The 17774-nt window shown below is 52.5% G+C and overlaps 2 protein-coding genes across 3 annotated transcripts in view; one reads left to right on the top strand and one right to left on the bottom strand.

Moving 5' to 3' along the window:
- The window catches only part of COL2A1 (collagen type II alpha 1 chain), a 42414-nt gene extending 34851 nt beyond the window's left edge, over positions 1 to 7563 (top strand). For both annotated transcript variants that reach the window (XM_006030589.2, XM_006030588.1), the window contains 11 exons: positions 230 to 337; positions 692 to 745; positions 1273 to 1380; positions 2158 to 2211; positions 2918 to 3025; positions 3202 to 3255; positions 4041 to 4148; positions 4601 to 4889; positions 5196 to 5383; positions 6039 to 6281; positions 6760 to 7563. In XM_006030589.2, the coding sequence (XP_006030651.1) occupies positions 230 to 337; positions 692 to 745; positions 1273 to 1380; positions 2158 to 2211; positions 2918 to 3025; positions 3202 to 3255; positions 4041 to 4148; positions 4601 to 4889; positions 5196 to 5383; positions 6039 to 6281; positions 6760 to 6906 (1461 nt within the window). In that variant the 3' untranslated portion in view covers positions 6907 to 7563. The remainder of the gene's footprint in view (positions 1 to 229; positions 338 to 691; positions 746 to 1272; positions 1381 to 2157; positions 2212 to 2917; positions 3026 to 3201; positions 3256 to 4040; positions 4149 to 4600; positions 4890 to 5195; positions 5384 to 6038; positions 6282 to 6759) is intronic.
- A 3782-nt stretch (positions 7564 to 11345) lies between these two features.
- Positions 11346 to 17128, bottom strand: TMEM106C (transmembrane protein 106C). The gene is made up of 8 exons (XM_006030586.3): positions 17009 to 17128; positions 16572 to 16783; positions 15807 to 15870; positions 15304 to 15463; positions 15072 to 15212; positions 14458 to 14507; positions 14127 to 14180; positions 11346 to 13505 (listed from the first exon to the last, which is right to left on the bottom strand). The coding sequence occupies exons 2-8, from the start codon at positions 16753 to 16755 to the stop codon at positions 13343 to 13345; spliced, it is 816 nt and encodes a 271-aa protein (XP_006030648.1). The 5' UTR covers positions 16756 to 16783; positions 17009 to 17128; the 3' UTR covers positions 11346 to 13342.
- Positions 17129 to 17774: the final 646 nt, after the last annotated feature.

Here is a 17774-nt window from a genome sequence, read left to right as displayed (position 1 = left end):
CTGGCAGGTTTTGGGCAGGAAGGAGCCGCACGTCTTGACACAAACCCTGCCAGTATTGAGGGACTGACCCCTCTGTTGAGATGAGTCAGAAAAGAGGATAGTTCAGTCTGGGCCTCAGGAAGGAGAGTGTCTAAGAGGGGAGCTGTGCGGGAAGTGGCTGCGCACAAAAGACCCCGTATCACACGGGGAGTTAACCCTTCGCAGCTTGACTCGTGTCTCTGCCTTGTAGGGTGAGCCCGGTAAACAAGGAGCTCCTGGATCTTCCGGTGACCGAGGTCCACCTGGTCCCGTGGGTCCCCCTGGTCTGACCGGTCCCCCTGGTGAAACTGGACGTGAGGTAAGCAACAAAACTGGCCCCGGCATTGGCATTTTGGAAACAGGCTGAAGGCAAAAGCCAGGGATGACATGGTCACCGGTGGAGCGCTCAGCCTCATCCCATTCCAGCCTGAGAAGTGAATATCATGGACCCCAGACCCAGCATGACATGGGAAGGACCAGGAATTGGGCACCACTAAGTCCAGCACCCTGAGGGCAGCCCAGTTTCCAGTTCTTTTTCCTGGGAAGCTTTTGCTTGGCCAGTGAGAGCCTGTGACCAGCTGCTTTGCCAAGCCCACCGTGCCCCACTTTGTGTCTGGAGACGGCTCCATGGAGATAGCCAACATCTCTGACCACCTCTTCTGCTCGTTCCCAGGGCAGCCCTGGATCTGATGGTCCCCCAGGCCGAGACGGTGCAGCTGGAGTGAAGGTGAGTTCAGCAAAGGGAGGTTTCCCCCTCCAGTGCGGAGGTACCGGTTGCTCTTCTCCGGATGTTGCCCCCACCCTGAGTCAGGGCACCCATGGCTGGGGAGTCTCATTGGGTGCCATCAGATCTCCCACTGCTGCTTCTCCAAGCTCCAAAGCAGGTCAGACAGGTTGTCCCTTTCCAGCTTGGCCACATACCCTGGGCATCACATCCTGGGCAAGCTGCATCAGGGAACTACTCCTGTGTTGGACAGATGTTCACCTGTGCCTGGCAGGAGTGAGCCACTACCTTCCCTCCAGTCCCAAGCAGCTCTAGGACGTTTTCAGCTTCCCGAAGGCTGTCCCTGCCCCATCCACACCATCCCAGGGTGCTTGCCATTTGCACACCCCATCCAGGCAAAGGGCAGAGGCTCCCCCTGAACCCAGATAGAAGAAGCAGTGGTGCCACCTTGGGCAGGCAGAGCCACTTCCCTGGGCAGAGTACAGGTCAGGGAGGGGCTGGGCCTTTATAACCACGTCTGTCTCTGGCAGGGTGATCGTGGTGAAACAGGTGCCATTGGCGGTCCTGGTGCTCCTGGCGCTCCTGGTGCTCCAGGTCCCGTCGGTCCAACTGGCAAACAAGGAGACAGAGGAGAAGCAGTAAGTACCTGGCATCTCTCACCCCAAACTGAGATCCTCCCTAGCACCAGAGAGAGCAGAGCATCATGGCAAGGGCTCATGTTCTCACTGGGGACCATCTGGAACCAGCATGGGCACTGTCTACTCAGAAGGACCCTCTCCAGTGCAATCAGTGCTTGAGTACTCAGGAGCCCTGTGTCTAGTACAGTGAGGGCATTGAGTACTTGAAAGTCCTGCCCAGAGTAGGGGGAAGGCTCTGCGTTTTGAAGCAGTGCCATCCAGGCAACAAGGTCTTGGCTTGTCTTGCTGGGGCATGAGAAGTTTGCAGAGCAGATGCTCTGGATACAGGTATGGAAAGGAACTGCTGGACTTCTCATTTGGATGAGAGCAGGGGAAGTCGTTGCAGGGCAGGCAGGCCGAAGGTCCAGTGCATCTTGTGGGCGATGGAGGTGTTCTTGTCCCATTAGGGAATGCTTGCAATAGCCTGTGATTGATGCAGCCAAGCAGAAGAGCTCTGGTAGCACCTGAAGCATCCTTTCTACCAGCTGCAGAAGCAAGAGAGTATTTAGGCTAATGAGGGGGGAAATTGCCATTTCCCCAGGCAGACAGAGAGGGAGGGGATTGACCTCTGCCATCTAGCCATCAGTCCCAGGGCTGGGGTGCAAGCCACTCTGGTAGATGCCCACGTTCATGTACCATGAGAATGAACTGGGCGCTCAAACCCTGTGGCGTGTTACAGCAGGAGCCCTCCTCCGCTGGGCACAGCTTCTCACCGTTAACCCTCTTCTCTCTCCCCAGGGTGCTCAAGGTCCTATGGGCCCCTCTGGTCCCGCTGGCGCCCGGGGCATGCCGGTGAGTAGTCCATACCAGATGTACGTGCCCGCTGCCCAAAGCAGCAAAATGACCTCAGCGCTGGGTGATGCCTGCAGCCCAAGCAGGCACTTAGCACCTCTGCATCTCAGGCTGCTACATGCCTGGGGGAGGCACAGGCTGGGCACCCCTGGCCATTAGAGGCACGGGGCTGGCTTCAGCTTGGAAGGCACACGTGCCTGCGGGGAGTGGGGTAATGCGGGGTGGGCTCTGCATGGTGCTCTGTGCAGTGGCTGCAGTGCGGTACGGGGGCTTGCATTGTTGCACGACCACATTGAACCCACCTGTGCACTGAAGCGTGGGGCAGGGTGAACCTCACTGTGTGCTCAGCAAGGCCTTGAGCACACATCCATCATGCCCTGTGGCATGTTGAGCACGTGTGCGTCACGTCTTGTGGCATGTTGAACGTGTGTGTGTTATGCCCTGTGCCATATTCAGTGTCTGCATGTCGTGCCTGGCAGCATGTTGAAGGTGTGTACCTCATGCCTTGTAGCATGATGAACGTGTGTTTGTCATGCCCTCTGGCGTGTTGAATGTGCACGTCATGCCCTATGCTGTGTTGCAGTGGGCATCATTGTAGCACACCCTCCTGTGTGCTGCGTGAGGCCCCGTGTTGCATGCTCAGCTGCACTAGGGTCCGCACTGTGATCCCTCCTGCTGACAGCTCCTCTCCCTTCCTCCCTTCCAGGGTCCTCAAGGTCCTCGCGGTGACAAGGGTGAAGCCGGAGAGGCTGGTGAAAGAGGGCTGAAGGGTCACCGCGGCTTCACCGGCCTGCAGGGCCTGCCTGGACCCCCTGTAAGCACATCCTCATCCTCCTGGGCAAGCCCCTGGCAGGGCTGGGGGCTGTTCCCAGCTGGGCAGGGCCATAGGGTGTCCCCTATTGCTGCCCCTGCCTGGCTTTGGGGGGCCAGGTCCCCAAGGGAAGCCCTGCACATGCTGAGCTCTGAACTGTGGCTTTGCTTTCTCCCCAGGGTCCTTCTGGAGACCAAGGTGCTACTGGCCCCGGCGGCCCTGCTGGGCCCAGGGTAAGTCCAGGTCCGGGCATGGGGTGCAGTGGTTGGGGCAGGGGGAGCGGGGTTTGCTGTTCTGGGTAAAAGGCCTGAAGAGCAGCAAGGTGCAGAGCAGGGCATCGCTCTCTTTCTCACAAACATGCGCACACGGTCACACACACACGTATAGTGTATCTCATACACATACATACAGGCTCTCTCACACGTGCACACACCCACCCACCACCTACCACACACGCAAACCACCCCCCACCACACACACACACACACACACACAGGCCCAGCTCTGTCTTCGGTAAGAAGCTTCCACGGTCTTCAGGGACAGGCCATTTGGTTTCTGATGGGACCGGCTGGTTCCTGCCTTCCCCCCGCAGAGCAGAGCCCAGGTGTAAGCCAACAGCATTCGGGGAAAGTGGCTGCTGGGCTTCTGCTCCCCGTTCTGGGATAGCCGAGGAGGTCTGAGCAGCTGCGTGTAGTGTAGCAAGCTCTGCGCACATGGGTGTGGGTGCATCCGTCTAGCAGATGGGACTAGAATCACTACTGTGTGTGTCATGCCCCCTATACCGCTAACATCTGAGGGCCTCTCTTACCCCATGGGGAATCTCCAGTAGGTGTTAGCCAGGTCAGAGATCACCCCTAAGCTTGGAGGGGTCGCGGTACGCAGCAGGGGCCAGGCACGAAGTCCAGGGATTTGTGATGCTCTTAATTAGCCGGCTGTGTCGTTAGCACAGGGAACTCCCGTTTGCCTCATACCGCCTGCTTGGCCTGACTCTCACCCCTGCGCTGTGACTCTTTCCTAGGGTCCTGCCGGCCCTGTCGGCCCCTCTGGCAAAGACGGCTCCAATGGCATGCCCGGCCCCATTGGTCCTCCCGGCCCTCGCGGGCGTAGCGGCGAACCCGGTCCTGCTGTAAGTACCCGGCTCCCGGCAGAGCTGCCAGCCCCTGGCGCGGGGCTGGAGGGACTTGGGCACCACCCCCAGCTGCAGGGTCAGCCCTTGGACCCTCTGGGAGTGCTCGCTCAGACACTTCCTCCATTGCCCCAGCACCCCCAGTTGCTCCATCACCACCCTCCACCCCAGGGAGTCTCTTCGCCAGCTGCCCCACTGAGCAATGTTGGCCCAGTCCACCCCTGTTCCCACCGGCCTCCACTGTCAGGGGCTCCACTTCCCTGCAGCTCTGTTTCCCGAGTCCACCCCCAACACCTTTGTGGCTCTCTCATTTTCAACCTCCAGGATCCGGTCATTGTCCTGTGTCCCATTTATCTCACCGTGGCCTTATCCGCCCCCGGGAAAGGGAGAGGTGGGGTGGGATGTCAGCCACACTAGGTCAGAGTCCTAAACCTCTCCTCTCCCCAACCCAGGGTCCTCCTGGAAACCCTGGCCCCCCTGGCCCTCCTGGCCCCCCGGGCACCGGTATCGACATGTCAGCCTTCGCCGGCCTGGGCCAGACCGAGAAGGGCCCCGACCCCATCCGGTACATGCGCGCGGACCAGGCCTCGACTGGTCTGCGGCAGCACGACGCTGAGGTGGATGCCACGCTGAAGGCCCTCAACAACCAGATCGAGAGCATCCGCAGCCCCGAGGGCTCCAAGAAGAACCCGGCCCGCACCTGCCGTGACCTCAAGCTCTGCCACCCTGACTGGCAGAGCGGTGAGTGCCAGGCGCTGCGCCATGGGCTGGGCTCAGGTGCCTCTGGCAATGCTGCTCCTGCCCTGTAACATCCCAGTGCTGCTCCAGTCCTGGCCACCTCCTGCCGCAGAGCCCTGTCTTGCCCCTATGCCAGCCCTAAGTGTTTGCAAGACCCCTCTCTCCAGCTTCCTCTCCCCAGAAGATCTCTGCTAGTGCATTGCAGTCCTGACAGCCACTCCCTGGGGTCACCCACTGCACAGCCCTGCAGCTGCTTTACCCCCTTTTTACGCCCGAAGCGCTAAGGTCTGTGTGTCTCCCACCCTGCAGGTGACTACTGGATTGACCCGAACCAGGGCTGCACCTTGGACGCCATTAAAGTCTTCTGTAACATGGACACTGGTGAGACCTGCGTCTACCCCAACCCTGCCAGCATCCCCCAGAAGAACTGGTGGACCAGCAAGACCAAGGAGAAGAAACACATCTGGTTTGGAGAGACCATCAATGGGGGCTTCCACGTAAGTTGCCACGCTTCAGCATGCCCAGCCAGCCTGTCCTGGTCAAGGAGGGGTGGGGTGGTCTTGCTGAAGGGCTGGGATGGGAGGAGGATGCCTTTTCATTGTAGTGCCTAAACTTTCCTAAGTGACTGGGGACTTTCAAAGACCCAGCTTGAGACCACTTTGAGGTGCCAGTTCTGAAAACACCGGCTCCAGGTTGGAGCTGGGCGACATTTCCTGTTAGCCTGCATGGAAATTTCCACTGAAATTTCAGCCCTATCCCACTCCCCCACCTGCAAAGGGGGGCAAAAGTTTCCTTGAAACATCAGCATCTCTCATATATGGATGCAAACAGATATCCTGGAATGGGAAGGGGATGCGATTTGTCTCCCCGGTGGTAGGGAGAGCAGCATATTCATCTAGCTGACAGTTGTCTGTCTCATTTAAGTTAACTGTGCTAATGTGAGGATGAGAACGGCAATCAGATATGTAGATATTCTAAGCTCTTGAGCATAAGGGCTCCAGCTTTCATGGGAGCCCAAGTGAGTTAGACACCTGAACAGCCTTCATCACAAGTTTAAGGCCTGAGATGAATTATCTTCCATAACCTTCTCTGCCTTCACAGCCGACACTTTGGCTAACGCGGCTCTAATCCTCTCATCTTGCCCCCTTCCAGTTCGGCTATGGTGACGACAACCTGGCTCCCAACACGGCCAACATCCAGATGACCTTCCTGCGGCTCCTGTCCACTGAAGGCTCCCAGAACATCACCTACCACTGCAAGAACAGCATCGCCTACATGGACGAGGCCTCCGGCAACCTGAAGAAAGCCATCCTGATCCAGGGCTCCAACGACGTCGAGATCCGGGCAGAGGGCAACAGCAGGTTCACGTACAGTGCCTTGGAGGACGGCTGCACGGTAAGTGGACGGGAGTGACCGACGCTTGGGGTTTGCTTAACAGGACGCCTGCAAGGCCATGCACCAGTGTCCTTCACTGAGGATTAAGTAGTGAGCCCAGGAAGTCTCACTCACACTACTTCATCCAGGGAGAAACCGAGGCACAGCGATTTAGGGCTAAATCTTCCTTGCCAGGAATAGAGAGTTGATTCTCAGGAGTTCACCTTAAGATTTTTTTAAAGGGACCCTGCCACTTTGTGTGTTGCTGTATTATCTACAGCCACTATCTGTGATTGGGGCCCTATTAGGGAGGGCGCGGGGCACAGACACACAGTAAGATGTAGTCCTTGCTGCAGTCCTGAAGAGACGAGACATAGGAAGGGGAAACCGAGGCACACATCCACGGTGCTCTGTCATCTGAGCCACGACATAGGACGGGCAGCCGGTTTTGAGTGGCAGCATCCAGTAATTCCTGCTTTCTGCCTTCCTCTCTTCCCAGAAACACACTGGCAAATGGGGCAAGACAGTCATCGAATACCGATCACAGAAGACCTCGCGCCTGCCCATCGTTGACATTGCTCCTATGGACATTGGTGGAGCCAATCAGGAATTTGGTGTTGACATCGGTCCAGTCTGCTTCTTGTAAAAAAAAAAAAGAGAGGAAAAGAATCGGTGTGTTTTTTTTTTAAATCCAGTCCAATACCATAAAGCAGCCCCCCCAAGGACCTGAGTACTTTCCAATCACTTGTACGACTTCTGCACTGAGTGGCTGAAACAACCCCCAACTCCCATCCATCCACACACTTGCACGTTGGGCAGACTGCAGAATAAAACCATGGTGTTATTTATTTATTGTCTTCCTGGAAGACCTATTGTTTAGGTCAGGTGGAGATGGGAATCTAACTGGCAGGTATGAAGGCCCCTTCCCACAAAACGGACATCCCAAGTAAGATACAGGTATAAATAATCCCGCTCCCCTCCCCTCCCTTCCCCGTGTATATCTCAGCAGGAGTACTATATATAATACAACAACAACAAAAATGGTGCTATTCTTGTAAAACACGTCTGTATTTTTTAACATCAATTGATATATAAAAAAAAAAAAAAACTTTGTTGGAAAGTACAAGTCGATCTGAGCTTTGTTTTATTTTTTTGTCTTGGCCTTTGTCTTCCTTCTCCATTTGAGAACTTGTTATTTGACTGCTTTCCCTCCCCCCATGACTAAAATAAAGGAAGTTTTAGGGTCAAATCTCAAGCTTTCCTGGTTTTAAGCTACCTCACACTAAAAAAAAAAAAAAAAAAATTAAAAAGGAAAAAAAATTGAAACACATCTTGAAACGACAGGAGCAGAAAACACAGGTGCCTTGAGATTTCTAGGAAGGGAATCATGATTTCCATTCCAGCCGCTCCTCCCCGCCGGCGCGGTAACAGGCCTGATCGAGGTACTGCTGGGTCTTCGCTCACTTGCTCTCTCTCTTCTGTGACTGACATAGTTGGAATAATTGAGGAGGATGAGCCAGGTAGTAATGCAAGGTTGGGGGCAGGGTGGAGGTTGGAGATCAAGCACAAGAGCTGCTCTGTGTGGCATCTCATCTTCCCCAAGTCTTATGAATTGATATGTCAACGGCTGGAGGGCGCCCGAGATGCACAGGAAACCTTTGGCAAGAGGAAAGACTTGGGTGACAGCCGCTCAAAGTTTCTCCTAACATTTCCTTTCCAAAACTAGGCAAGTGAATTGACCCCTAAACCTCTCTAACTCTATCCCCGGCCTCTTCGGGATCCTTGTAGGACTGGAAGGGAAATGGGGGAAGAGGAACCCACCCGCAAACAAGGAAGCTGTACTAGTTTGTATATGTAAAATAGGGTTTAAAAAAAATGTTGATCACACAATCCTGATTCAAAGTGTGGGAGAATTTGTAGCCACTACACATACCCCCCGACTTTCTGTGAAAGACCTCTGGCCCTTCTCTTGGCCCCCCCCCCCAAAACAGACACTCTCATTTTTCCGCACTAAAGGTAGAATGCTTTTCCTATTAAAGAAAAAAAAAATTAAAAAGACACCTTTGTGGAATTTGTTTGATTTGTATTCATTTCCACCCGTGGATGTAATCGTTGTTGAATGTCTTATCGTATCTGGGTGATTTGATGAGGAAGCGAAACGACACAAATAAAACTTTTAATTAAAAAAACAAACAAACCATAAACCAACCAGAACGGCTCAGTTCCTGATTTAAGCATTAAAAATAACCCATCTGTCTTCTAAAAGCAACTGTGAATTGGAGGTGGGGGTGGGCAGAGGAAAAAAAAAGAATCTGTTGATTTAGTTTTAAACTACCTTGCAAAATTAATCTTAATTACTCCAATGTAGATGCGTGCTTAAACTTTGGTGGGAACACTTTACTGGAGGGTGTTGCCGTGGTTCTGCAAGTCCCATTAAGGGGTGGCATTTTGCTTCAAGCCCCAGCTGGCAAAGGCAAGTGATTAGAGGGGAGAATCTCGGTTTCCATTTTGAAGAAGAAACGCTGTACTGGAGACAGCGCTCTGTGCTGTCAGGAAGCACGTTCCCACTTTGAGGGTGATTTGGCCTCAGAACAGGGGAATCTATCCCTGGAGCTACAGAGGCAGCAAGACAGACACTTGACTGAGATGGTTTAAGTCTTGAATGAGCCTGCCTTGGGGAGGGAAGGGGGGGATGCTGGACTAGATGAGACCTCACAAGGTCCCTGCCAGCCCTTCTATACTGTGAATTTAGGCGCAGAGAAAAGGATTCAAACTAGCTAAGTAAGATTTTTTTTTTTTTTTTTTAAATCATGATTTTCATAACTGGGATTCACAATGCTGCACTGACTAGGGCTGCAGCTAGTCTGCTTAACTAGCTGCAGAGGACAAGTCACTCTTTTCAGGCTCAAGCCCCTAAATAAGACTGAAAGCCAGGGTTTTTAAATACCGTTTAGGAACATCTAATGCTTCTGCCACAATCTTACAGCCACGGAGTTCAGGAATGTGACCAGGATATCAGGGCTTTGAAATCAGCAGTGTTGTTTGCTGTTCAATGGGTCTGGATGAAAAAGGGTTTGCTGATGTTCATTCAGGAAATAAGATTACTGTGTTTTCGCTATAGGCAGTGAGTAATCTATAACCCCCCACCCCCTTGCTCTCACACACACACACACACACCCTTCAAGGGGGTAGGGGACAGGGAAAATAGGTGGAAAAAAAAGAAAAGCAAAATCAGTCAAAAGGCTCCTTGTGAATTCTAGTGAAATGGGTAAAAAAGATTTTTTTTTTCTTTTAAGCAAGGACTGAACCCAAAACCAATGGCTCTGGCAGTCAAATGCATCTGAGCTGAGAGGCAAGGCTCCCAGGCTGCTAGATAGTCAGCACTGAGCTAGGCTGGCATAGACTACTTACATCTGCTCCTACCCACTGCTGGAAACCCCAGAGCCTGCAGGGAGCATCCAGAACAGCCCGCGGCTACACACTCCAACCAGCTAAAAAGCTGAATGGCCCTAAAACAAAGGACAGCCCCACCACTAAAGAAATCAGGAGCCTCACTCTATTGAAGATGATTTTAGGCCACGCAGGACGTCGGGGTGCAAGCTGGAGCTTTACGCAAGCACAAAGTGATGGGGAAAAATGTACCAGAACGGCTCCGAGAGCTGGTAAAAGCCCATCTGAGAGGAGCTACAGCAAGGCAGGCTTAAAATCAAGTCTCAGGGAAAAGCTTCCTGCCCGTGAGAGCAGCAGAAACTCCTACCACTGGGTGTCCAGGACAGGGCTGGGTGGGCGCCTGTCTGGAGAGGTTTAGGAACAGCAAATCCTGTGCCCATGGAGGGGGTGGGGATAGGACTAGGTGGCCCTGGCAAGCCCTTCCCCACCTACTGCCCATGATGGAGGATTGGGCTTGGCATGTAGGCAGTTATTGACACCAGGTAAACCCAAAATGCTAGGAAGAGTTTGCCTCTGTATTTCTGACACCTGGCATTTGATCCCTTCCCTGCTCCGACACATTTATCGGTCCACTATCCTCAATTCACTTCCCCTGGCTTCCCACCACCCCCTTCACACACAGCCACTGGAATATCAGAGCTTGTTTCCAGGTGCAATTACTTGTTGTCAGGTACACTGATCATGCCCCCCAGCCATGACTCCCCTTCCCAGTGCCCACATTCACCTGGCATCACTGGGCTGCTCGGGCTGCATAACAGGCTGGGGAAGGCCAAGGTAGAGGTTCCCAGATTTTTAAGCTGAACCCTACTTAGGGAAGACATTTCTCATGACCACACAGCAAAGTGCAATTCTTCAAGGAAATCCCTCTTTCCTTTCTTCTGTTCCTGGTTAACCATCTGCCAGTTCACGTACATGGGTACATGTTCAACTGGGGTTGAACATGTACCCATGTTCAACCCCAGTTGAAGTTCAGCCTGGGCCTCTGAAGGATTGTTTCAGGCTCCCTACTAACTCAGGCAAGCATCTCTGCTGAGGTTATATTTGCTTCAGGACCTGGAAGTTTTCCCTCCACAAAGGTGAAGGGATGTGACTCGCTGCGTGCTACCTGTTCTAGAGGAGCCCAGGTGTGAAGGGCAGACTGCAGTCTGAGTGACACATCTAGAAATTTGAGTAATATGTCAGAAGCCTAAAGCATTTGTTGTATGAACAGGGGACTTTGGCAGTGCTTTGAAGATTGTCTAGGTTCTGTGGTAGCCAACCTGGGAAGAAGGTAGGTTATAAACCAGAAAAAGGAGTACAGGAATACACAGTACAAGAAGAGACAAGTGTTTGATGCTACAGTAATGTCACAGTTAACTCTGAGGGAAGGACCAGCTCTTGAGGAAGGCAGAAATTGCTATCCAGATCTTATAGTGTGGAGTCCAGTATCCCCCCCTCAAGCAGCACCAGGTAGTACAACTCCTCCATTAACACCAGCATAAGCCTTGTATCCATTTGTACAGTTCATAACATGAGGAGGCTACAGCAACATGCGTGCTAATTAAAAACACAGAGATTAGCAATAGTGCAATCTATAGCAGACAGTGCAGCTAGTTGTAGCATAAACAGCTGGTTTTATTGCAGAGTTCAGGCTCCTGAATTAGTCCAACCCAAGAGTTTTCAACCTTTTTTAATAGGTGTACCCCTGGCAGCTGGGGTGGGAGTTGCGTGTGGCTGGATATGGAGAGGTGGCAGCACAGAGTGGTGGGTAGTGGCCCCCCACATCTGGCCAGGGGCTGTGTGGCCCACAGAGGGATGCCGCTGCCCTCGCCCGACCCTGCTCCTGGGAGGCGGCAACGTGGGGCAGTGGGTGACAGCGCTCTGTCCCCACCCACCCATGCATATCCCCTGGGACCTTCCCAAGTATCCTGAGGGGGGGTTAGCATACCCGCGGCTGACAACCCCTGGTCTAACCAACCTGAACACAGACATGTAGATAGGAGCGCACACATGCTGCATGTTTTGAAGTGATATTTGGCTGTGGTAAATACAAGTCAGTTTATTTAATTAATAGAATTCAGCTCTGTAAGTTCTACCAGGCTTTGAGTGCAATTTTCTTAAAACAAAACAGTTTTATTTCACTCGTAAAAAAGGAAAAAAAAATCTTTCATTGAAACATGTTATTCCCTTCACAGCCCATATTGCACTTTTCCTTCCCCATTACAGCTCTTGTAACCCCAGCAAGAGGAAAGGTGCAGACTAACTTAGCCCATATTGCAGATCCCTGAAATCACAAAGTGCAAGAATCCAGGTCAGAAGCAGACTATGGAATCTGCTGTCCTATGGACAAAGCATGGAATTTGTCTAGTGTTAGAAATGCCTGGTGTTAGATTTACTGGCCTTAATACAAAGAGGAAAACACCCTGCTGCTATCCTCCAACACAAACTGCATCAAAATGTACATATGAAATGGGAAACTCCCAATAAACCCAAGTGAAAATTCACTCAAACATGGTTCTTCACTTGACCTTGAGTACAGAGGATAGAGAGACACATAGGCAGCACTACTAAATCCCTTCTTCAACAGTACAAACGTATTATGGCAAGATATTGACCATTAATAAACTGGTCTGAAAAAAACCTGCTGGACTAGAGAAAGCAGTAGGTATGCGGGCAGAATGCTGCTGAGGTCCAAGGTCCATGGATGCACCCAAAAACTCAGAACCTTATCTCTAGAGCAGCAGCTGCAAAACAAGTGAAGGAGAAACGCCTAAGAACTATATGGTCTATAAAAGGAAGAAGTCAGAATACCACCCCTGGAGTGGCATTCTTATTGCTCATCTTAGTGCGATGGCTCCTGCAGTTTGGTTTTGACAGGCTGCAAACAGCCTCAAGAAAGAGGGCAACAGCAAACCTGTACATCAGCAAGAGAATGACACTAGTTAGATTAAGTTTAAACACCAAATAGCTTCAGTTATGTCCCTTTGCAAGACTGAATGCAAGTGTCATCTACAGAGAACAAACTCAAGGGCCCCAGTAGCATAGTTCCCGAATGGACTATGCCTTCCTGAGCAAAAGGAATCATGGACTCTTTCAGCAGTGTTGAGCAGAACAAGGGGGACTGGGGGCGGGGGGAGGTGCAGTCAAAGGAGTTATGCTAACAAGCTCTCTCATCCTTACTGGACAAATAGAGCAAAACACTGAATCAAGCAACAGCAAAAATTCAACCCTTAGGATTACCCCAAGGCAGCAGATAGATTCTGAAGTAGGCTTCAGGGTCTTTTCTCCAAATGCACCCCCAGACAATGCAAAGTTAGTAAAACTTTAAGAAACACTGCAGCACTAGCCAAACGTTGGACTGTGGCAGAAGTGGGCGCTCAGCTTCTTTTGGCAAGTCAGGCTGGATTGCAAAGGGGCACGTTCCCCAAAGCATTCTTCATATTGTCAGTGGTCAGTCAAGTTGCATGTGCAATGTAGAGCGGTGCTGCCTGCTTTCAGACTCCTCCTGATCACCCTGCATTTCTCCCAGACAAACAGTCCTTGTACATCCATTGAACAGTTACCTTGCGACTCCTCCTATATCTATTTAGATCAGAATGGAAGCCAGTGCGAGCGGTCACTTCCAAGAGTAGCATTAGCTGCCTTGAATGTCTTCAGATCGTGCTTTTTGCTTTGGTTGTGCCCCCTACGCTAGATGACGTTGGCATGTGCAAAGAATCCTGGACAGCTGTGGAATTAGCACCGCAGTCGACATAGTGATATGTTTCCAAGGAGCTCTGAGTCAAGTGACCGATGTAGGAGATTTTCACGGATGTCCTGAGACAGAAACAGAGATTCAGTTCCGATAGGCCACGTGACATTGAACTTACTATGCCATGAAGAGATTAAACCAGTGGACAACAAAAGTGTGTCACTTTTGTCACTTGCCCCTTGAACACTGCAGACAATCATGAATATTTATTCATGACCCAGCACTTGGGGAGAGATGCCAAAATAAGAACACAGTCTGTTAGTTTGTGAAGCGGAAACTTCCTCCTTTTATCTCAATTTGCTTAAATGTGTCAATTTGTCACTAGCTTAAGGCAGGTGTGGTCAACCGGGGGTGCTTGGGAAGCCCCTAGGGGGTATGCACTGGCAGGTGGGGACAGAGCACAACCACACACTATCCTGTGCTGCTGCGCAGGTGCTGCCCACCTGGCTGGACATGGCAGGGAGGAGAAGCTTGCACGTGGCGACTGCTGCTGCTCTGCATCTGGCTGCACCCCCCAGCTCGGCAGCTGGGGGTACACTGCTCCGTGTCCAGCCACCAGGGGGTACAATGATCCAAAAAGGCTGAAAACCCCTGGCTTAGAGCATGTCCCCAAAAAGGCACTCACTTGACTTCAATTGGTAGAAAACAGAATTACAGCAAGAACAGACCAGAAAGAAACAACATACCTCATGAAGATCACTATATTGTGCACTTTGACCTTCTCCAACGTGCAAAAGAAGCTGAAAGAGACCAGAGATGCAGGCAAGCGGTGAGAATAAGACTGATTCACCACAAACTCCAGAGACTATTTGAAGCTCCTGGCTGGCCTTTGATACCCCTTCTTGTCCCAAGGTTGTCCACTGGTGAATGGCTCAGGACATTTCAAACAGTCACAAAACTAGTGAGAACAACGTTGAGTCAACCCTCTTTGACAACAGGCCTTCTTAAAGAAAGCAGCCCTTGGAGCAGAGTTTGAGCAAGTTCCAGTTTAACCAGGTTAAAGAAATAAATGCTTACTAGACATAAGAGAAAGGCCCACCCATCTCTGCTTTCACGGTGAAATTCACCTGTAGAGAGACAAGAGGAAGTGTATTTAGAAGAAAAGCTTAAGTGATTCAAGGAGTCAGATGGCAGAAACAACCTCGCTCCAGCCCAATCCTGGTTCATTCCCTCTACTCTGCTCTCCAGTCTGGCTCCAAGCTAATCCCAAGACACGAACCATCAATGATGCCTGAAGGAGAACCATCCTGTGACCAAAACCTAACAATATTGGACAACAGTCCTTGGCTTTGCTGTGAGATTCAGTACTGTGTTTGGAGTACTGTCTTCTACTTCCCCACAACCAAGATCCATCCCATCTCAGTTCATTCCTTTCATCCCATTACACCATTGCACCATCTTAGACAAATCTCCTCCCCTCTTAGCACTCGTGTGATTCAAATGCTTGTTAACCAAGCATTCCCTGACGAGTATATCTAGCTCATTAAGAGTGCACCCTTCATCACAAGTCACATGACTTCCAGTTGAATGTATCTGGTTGCTGGTTGGTGGCTTCTGGTAGCAGCAGCAAGGGACAATTCAATACTCCCGAGGATCTAAACCAGAGCATGGAGAACAAGAAGATCCCATACCAGTTGGTCGCTCCGTGCCTGGATGTGGGTGACATTGGAGATCTGCTGGGTTCCCACTACCGTGTTCATGTATTGTACCTGGCTGGTCAGACTGGTTATGGCAACTGAGTAAAAGTTGGAATTTCTGATCTTCAAGGTGGCCTGTATTGGGCAAAGAGGGAGACATAAGAATAAACGTCTTCTAGACTCCAGCAGTAAATTCACTCAAGCAAAGGATTAACCCAAGCTTTACCGTGATGGCCAGAATGACAATGGAGTTCTTCTTGTCAAACCAAACTTGAACCACTTTGATGCCATCATCCTCCACAAGGACAGAGTGTGGGAACAAGAAGAAAACCACCAGCCCTGATATCAGAAGGCAGAGCAGCACAGACAACAAGACGTACAGCTTCCTGCAACAGACATGAAAATATTTTCACCTCCTCTCCTCTGCAACTGAGTTTTTTGTGCTGGCAAATAGGAACCAACTTTAAACATCCTCTCTGAGAACACAGGAAACAATATGATCCTCGTTCTACATGGCACGTGACCAAATAACCCCAAGTCACTCGTGTCCGTGGAAGAACTGTAAGGAGACCCCTGATCCATATAAATCACTTATACACAACACACATGCACGGACGGGGAGTGACCGCAGGGAAGAGGCTGTAGAGTAGTTTTGTGCAGCTCAGCAATCTGTAATCTCTATCAGAAAGACTCCTGGACTGACATCATCCTCTCTGACCCCATACTTACGTTCTCTGGGGGCGTAGCCGCTGGTCACTGTATGGTATTAGAGCCACCAATTCGTTTACTTGCTCTGGAATTGTAAAGAGAAAAAAAAGGCCGTTAATTCTCCAGAGCTGCCAAGTCCCTGCATTTTCAATGCACGGCACTCCTTGAAATCTAGAGCACCTGCACCCCCGAAGAGTTCCCAAGGATTTCTGAAGCGTACATGTCAATACTATGCTCCTTCAGTATGAGAGATACCACTTGCCTATGCTGTTGCCAGCAAGACTAACTATGGGTCATTACTGCCACGGGATGACAAGGTCAATGCTTCTCTGCCTCAAAGAGTTAAAGGACGATGCCCTTGCAGGACTGCCTGTCTTGAAAAACATTGTCACGTTGATCTACATTCAGCCTTGAAACCGTCGCTGGGCTAAGCACGGCCTTTGGTCTTGAACCAGTGACATCTTAACTTGCCGGGAGATAAGGGTGGGTTTGTACTCATCAGTGAAGCTCCCCCGATACAAAGGTTTTCTGTTCCCCAGGCAACGGCAACCGTGCCGATGTCTGCTGGTCAACCCGCAGCACCCGCCACTTGCTGAAGTTACTCTATTTGCCTTGTACAGAAAAGCCGCAGGCAGAAACGTGAGAGGGACGGTCCAAAGAAGGCCAGAAAGCAAAGCTGGCCGCTGTGAAGGGCACCCCAAGAGGAACAGGAATTCTGACTAAATAAGGAAGATGGGCGGCTGCCCCAACCCACCCCGAGGTACGCGGGACCGGGGAGAAGCTCACCTGTGGGAATGCAGCCGGTGCCCTGGCAGGTGGGGCAGGTGATGCTGTCCCGCCCCGTGAACTCCACGTAGGGGAACTTGGCGATGTCCTCCTCGCGGTCCCGGCTGCACAGGATGTCGTCGTCCTCCTCTTCCCGCCGCTGCCTGCCGGCCACGCTAACGAAGTGGGACAGCGGGGACCCCATGGCGAGCGCTGGGGCCGCGCCTCATGTCCTGTCAGCAGGGAGAGCCAGGCAGGGCTTGTCAGCTCCCCCTGCCCCTGCCCTGGGAAGAGGGAAGCCCTCAGCCCCGAATAGAGCACCCCCCCTTAACCCCTTCACTGCCACACTCCCCAGCATCCCCCCACAAAGGAGTGCCTCCCCTTAACCCCTTCGCTGCCACACTGCCCCCCACATCCCGACGAGGTAGCCTCCCCCTCAGGCCGAGGCCGCCGCGAACCTGCAGCAGCCGCCTCCTCCTCTCCTTCTGAACCCCGCCCCCGGACCAGCGTTGTTATGACAAGGCCGGAAAGCGGTGAAGCTTCCGCCGGAAGCCCCGTCCCTCCTGGAACGGACCCAGTGCGCAGGCGCCAAAAGAAGCTCCGCCTCGCCCCTCCCCTCTTTTCCTCACGCGCCTCTCCTCCGCAGCGCGCACGCGCCGCAAGAAGGGCGGGGCTAGAAGAACGCCAAGGTCGAGGCGGGGGCTCCGTGTGGCCCCGCCCCCCGGTGACCAGAGCCACGCCCGGGCGTAGCCCTCCCGCTGCGCATGCGCTGGAGGCCGCCAGCGAGACTCCTCCCCTTGTCTGAAGGGAGGCGTGGACCCTTCCCATGCGCGTGCGCCGCAGGGTGCGGCCGAGGGCGCGGATGGCGCATGCGCCACCCTTTCCATAGGGCGGGTCTGCCACGCCCCTCCTCATGCGCATGCATCAAAGTCACCCAGCGAAATCATTATGCTCGTTGCGCATGCGCACGCAGCCACAGCCACACCCTCATGGCGCATGCGTGCCTGCCCCGGGGAGTCGCCCTTCTCACTGCGCATGCGCAGAGCCGTCTCTTGCAGGGAGCCTAAAGCGCGTGTGCGGCTGCTGCACGTGCCGGGCCGTCATTGGTGCAGATGGGGCCCAGCTCCCACCTGACTTTGCACAGGGGCAGGAGCCGAGCGCACCATCCCCTGGCCCGGTATTGTCCTGGGCAAGACCATCCCTCTGGGGCCTGTTGTCTATTGC

This window comes from Alligator sinensis, unplaced genomic scaffold (genome assembly GCF_000455745.1).
Source record: "Alligator sinensis unplaced genomic scaffold, ASM45574v1 scaffold1542_1, whole genome shotgun sequence".
Classification (NCBI taxonomy): domain Eukaryota; kingdom Metazoa; phylum Chordata; order Crocodylia; family Alligatoridae; genus Alligator; species Alligator sinensis.
Note: the sequence above shows the minus strand (reverse complement) of the source record. Positions and strands in the feature narration are given on the sequence as shown.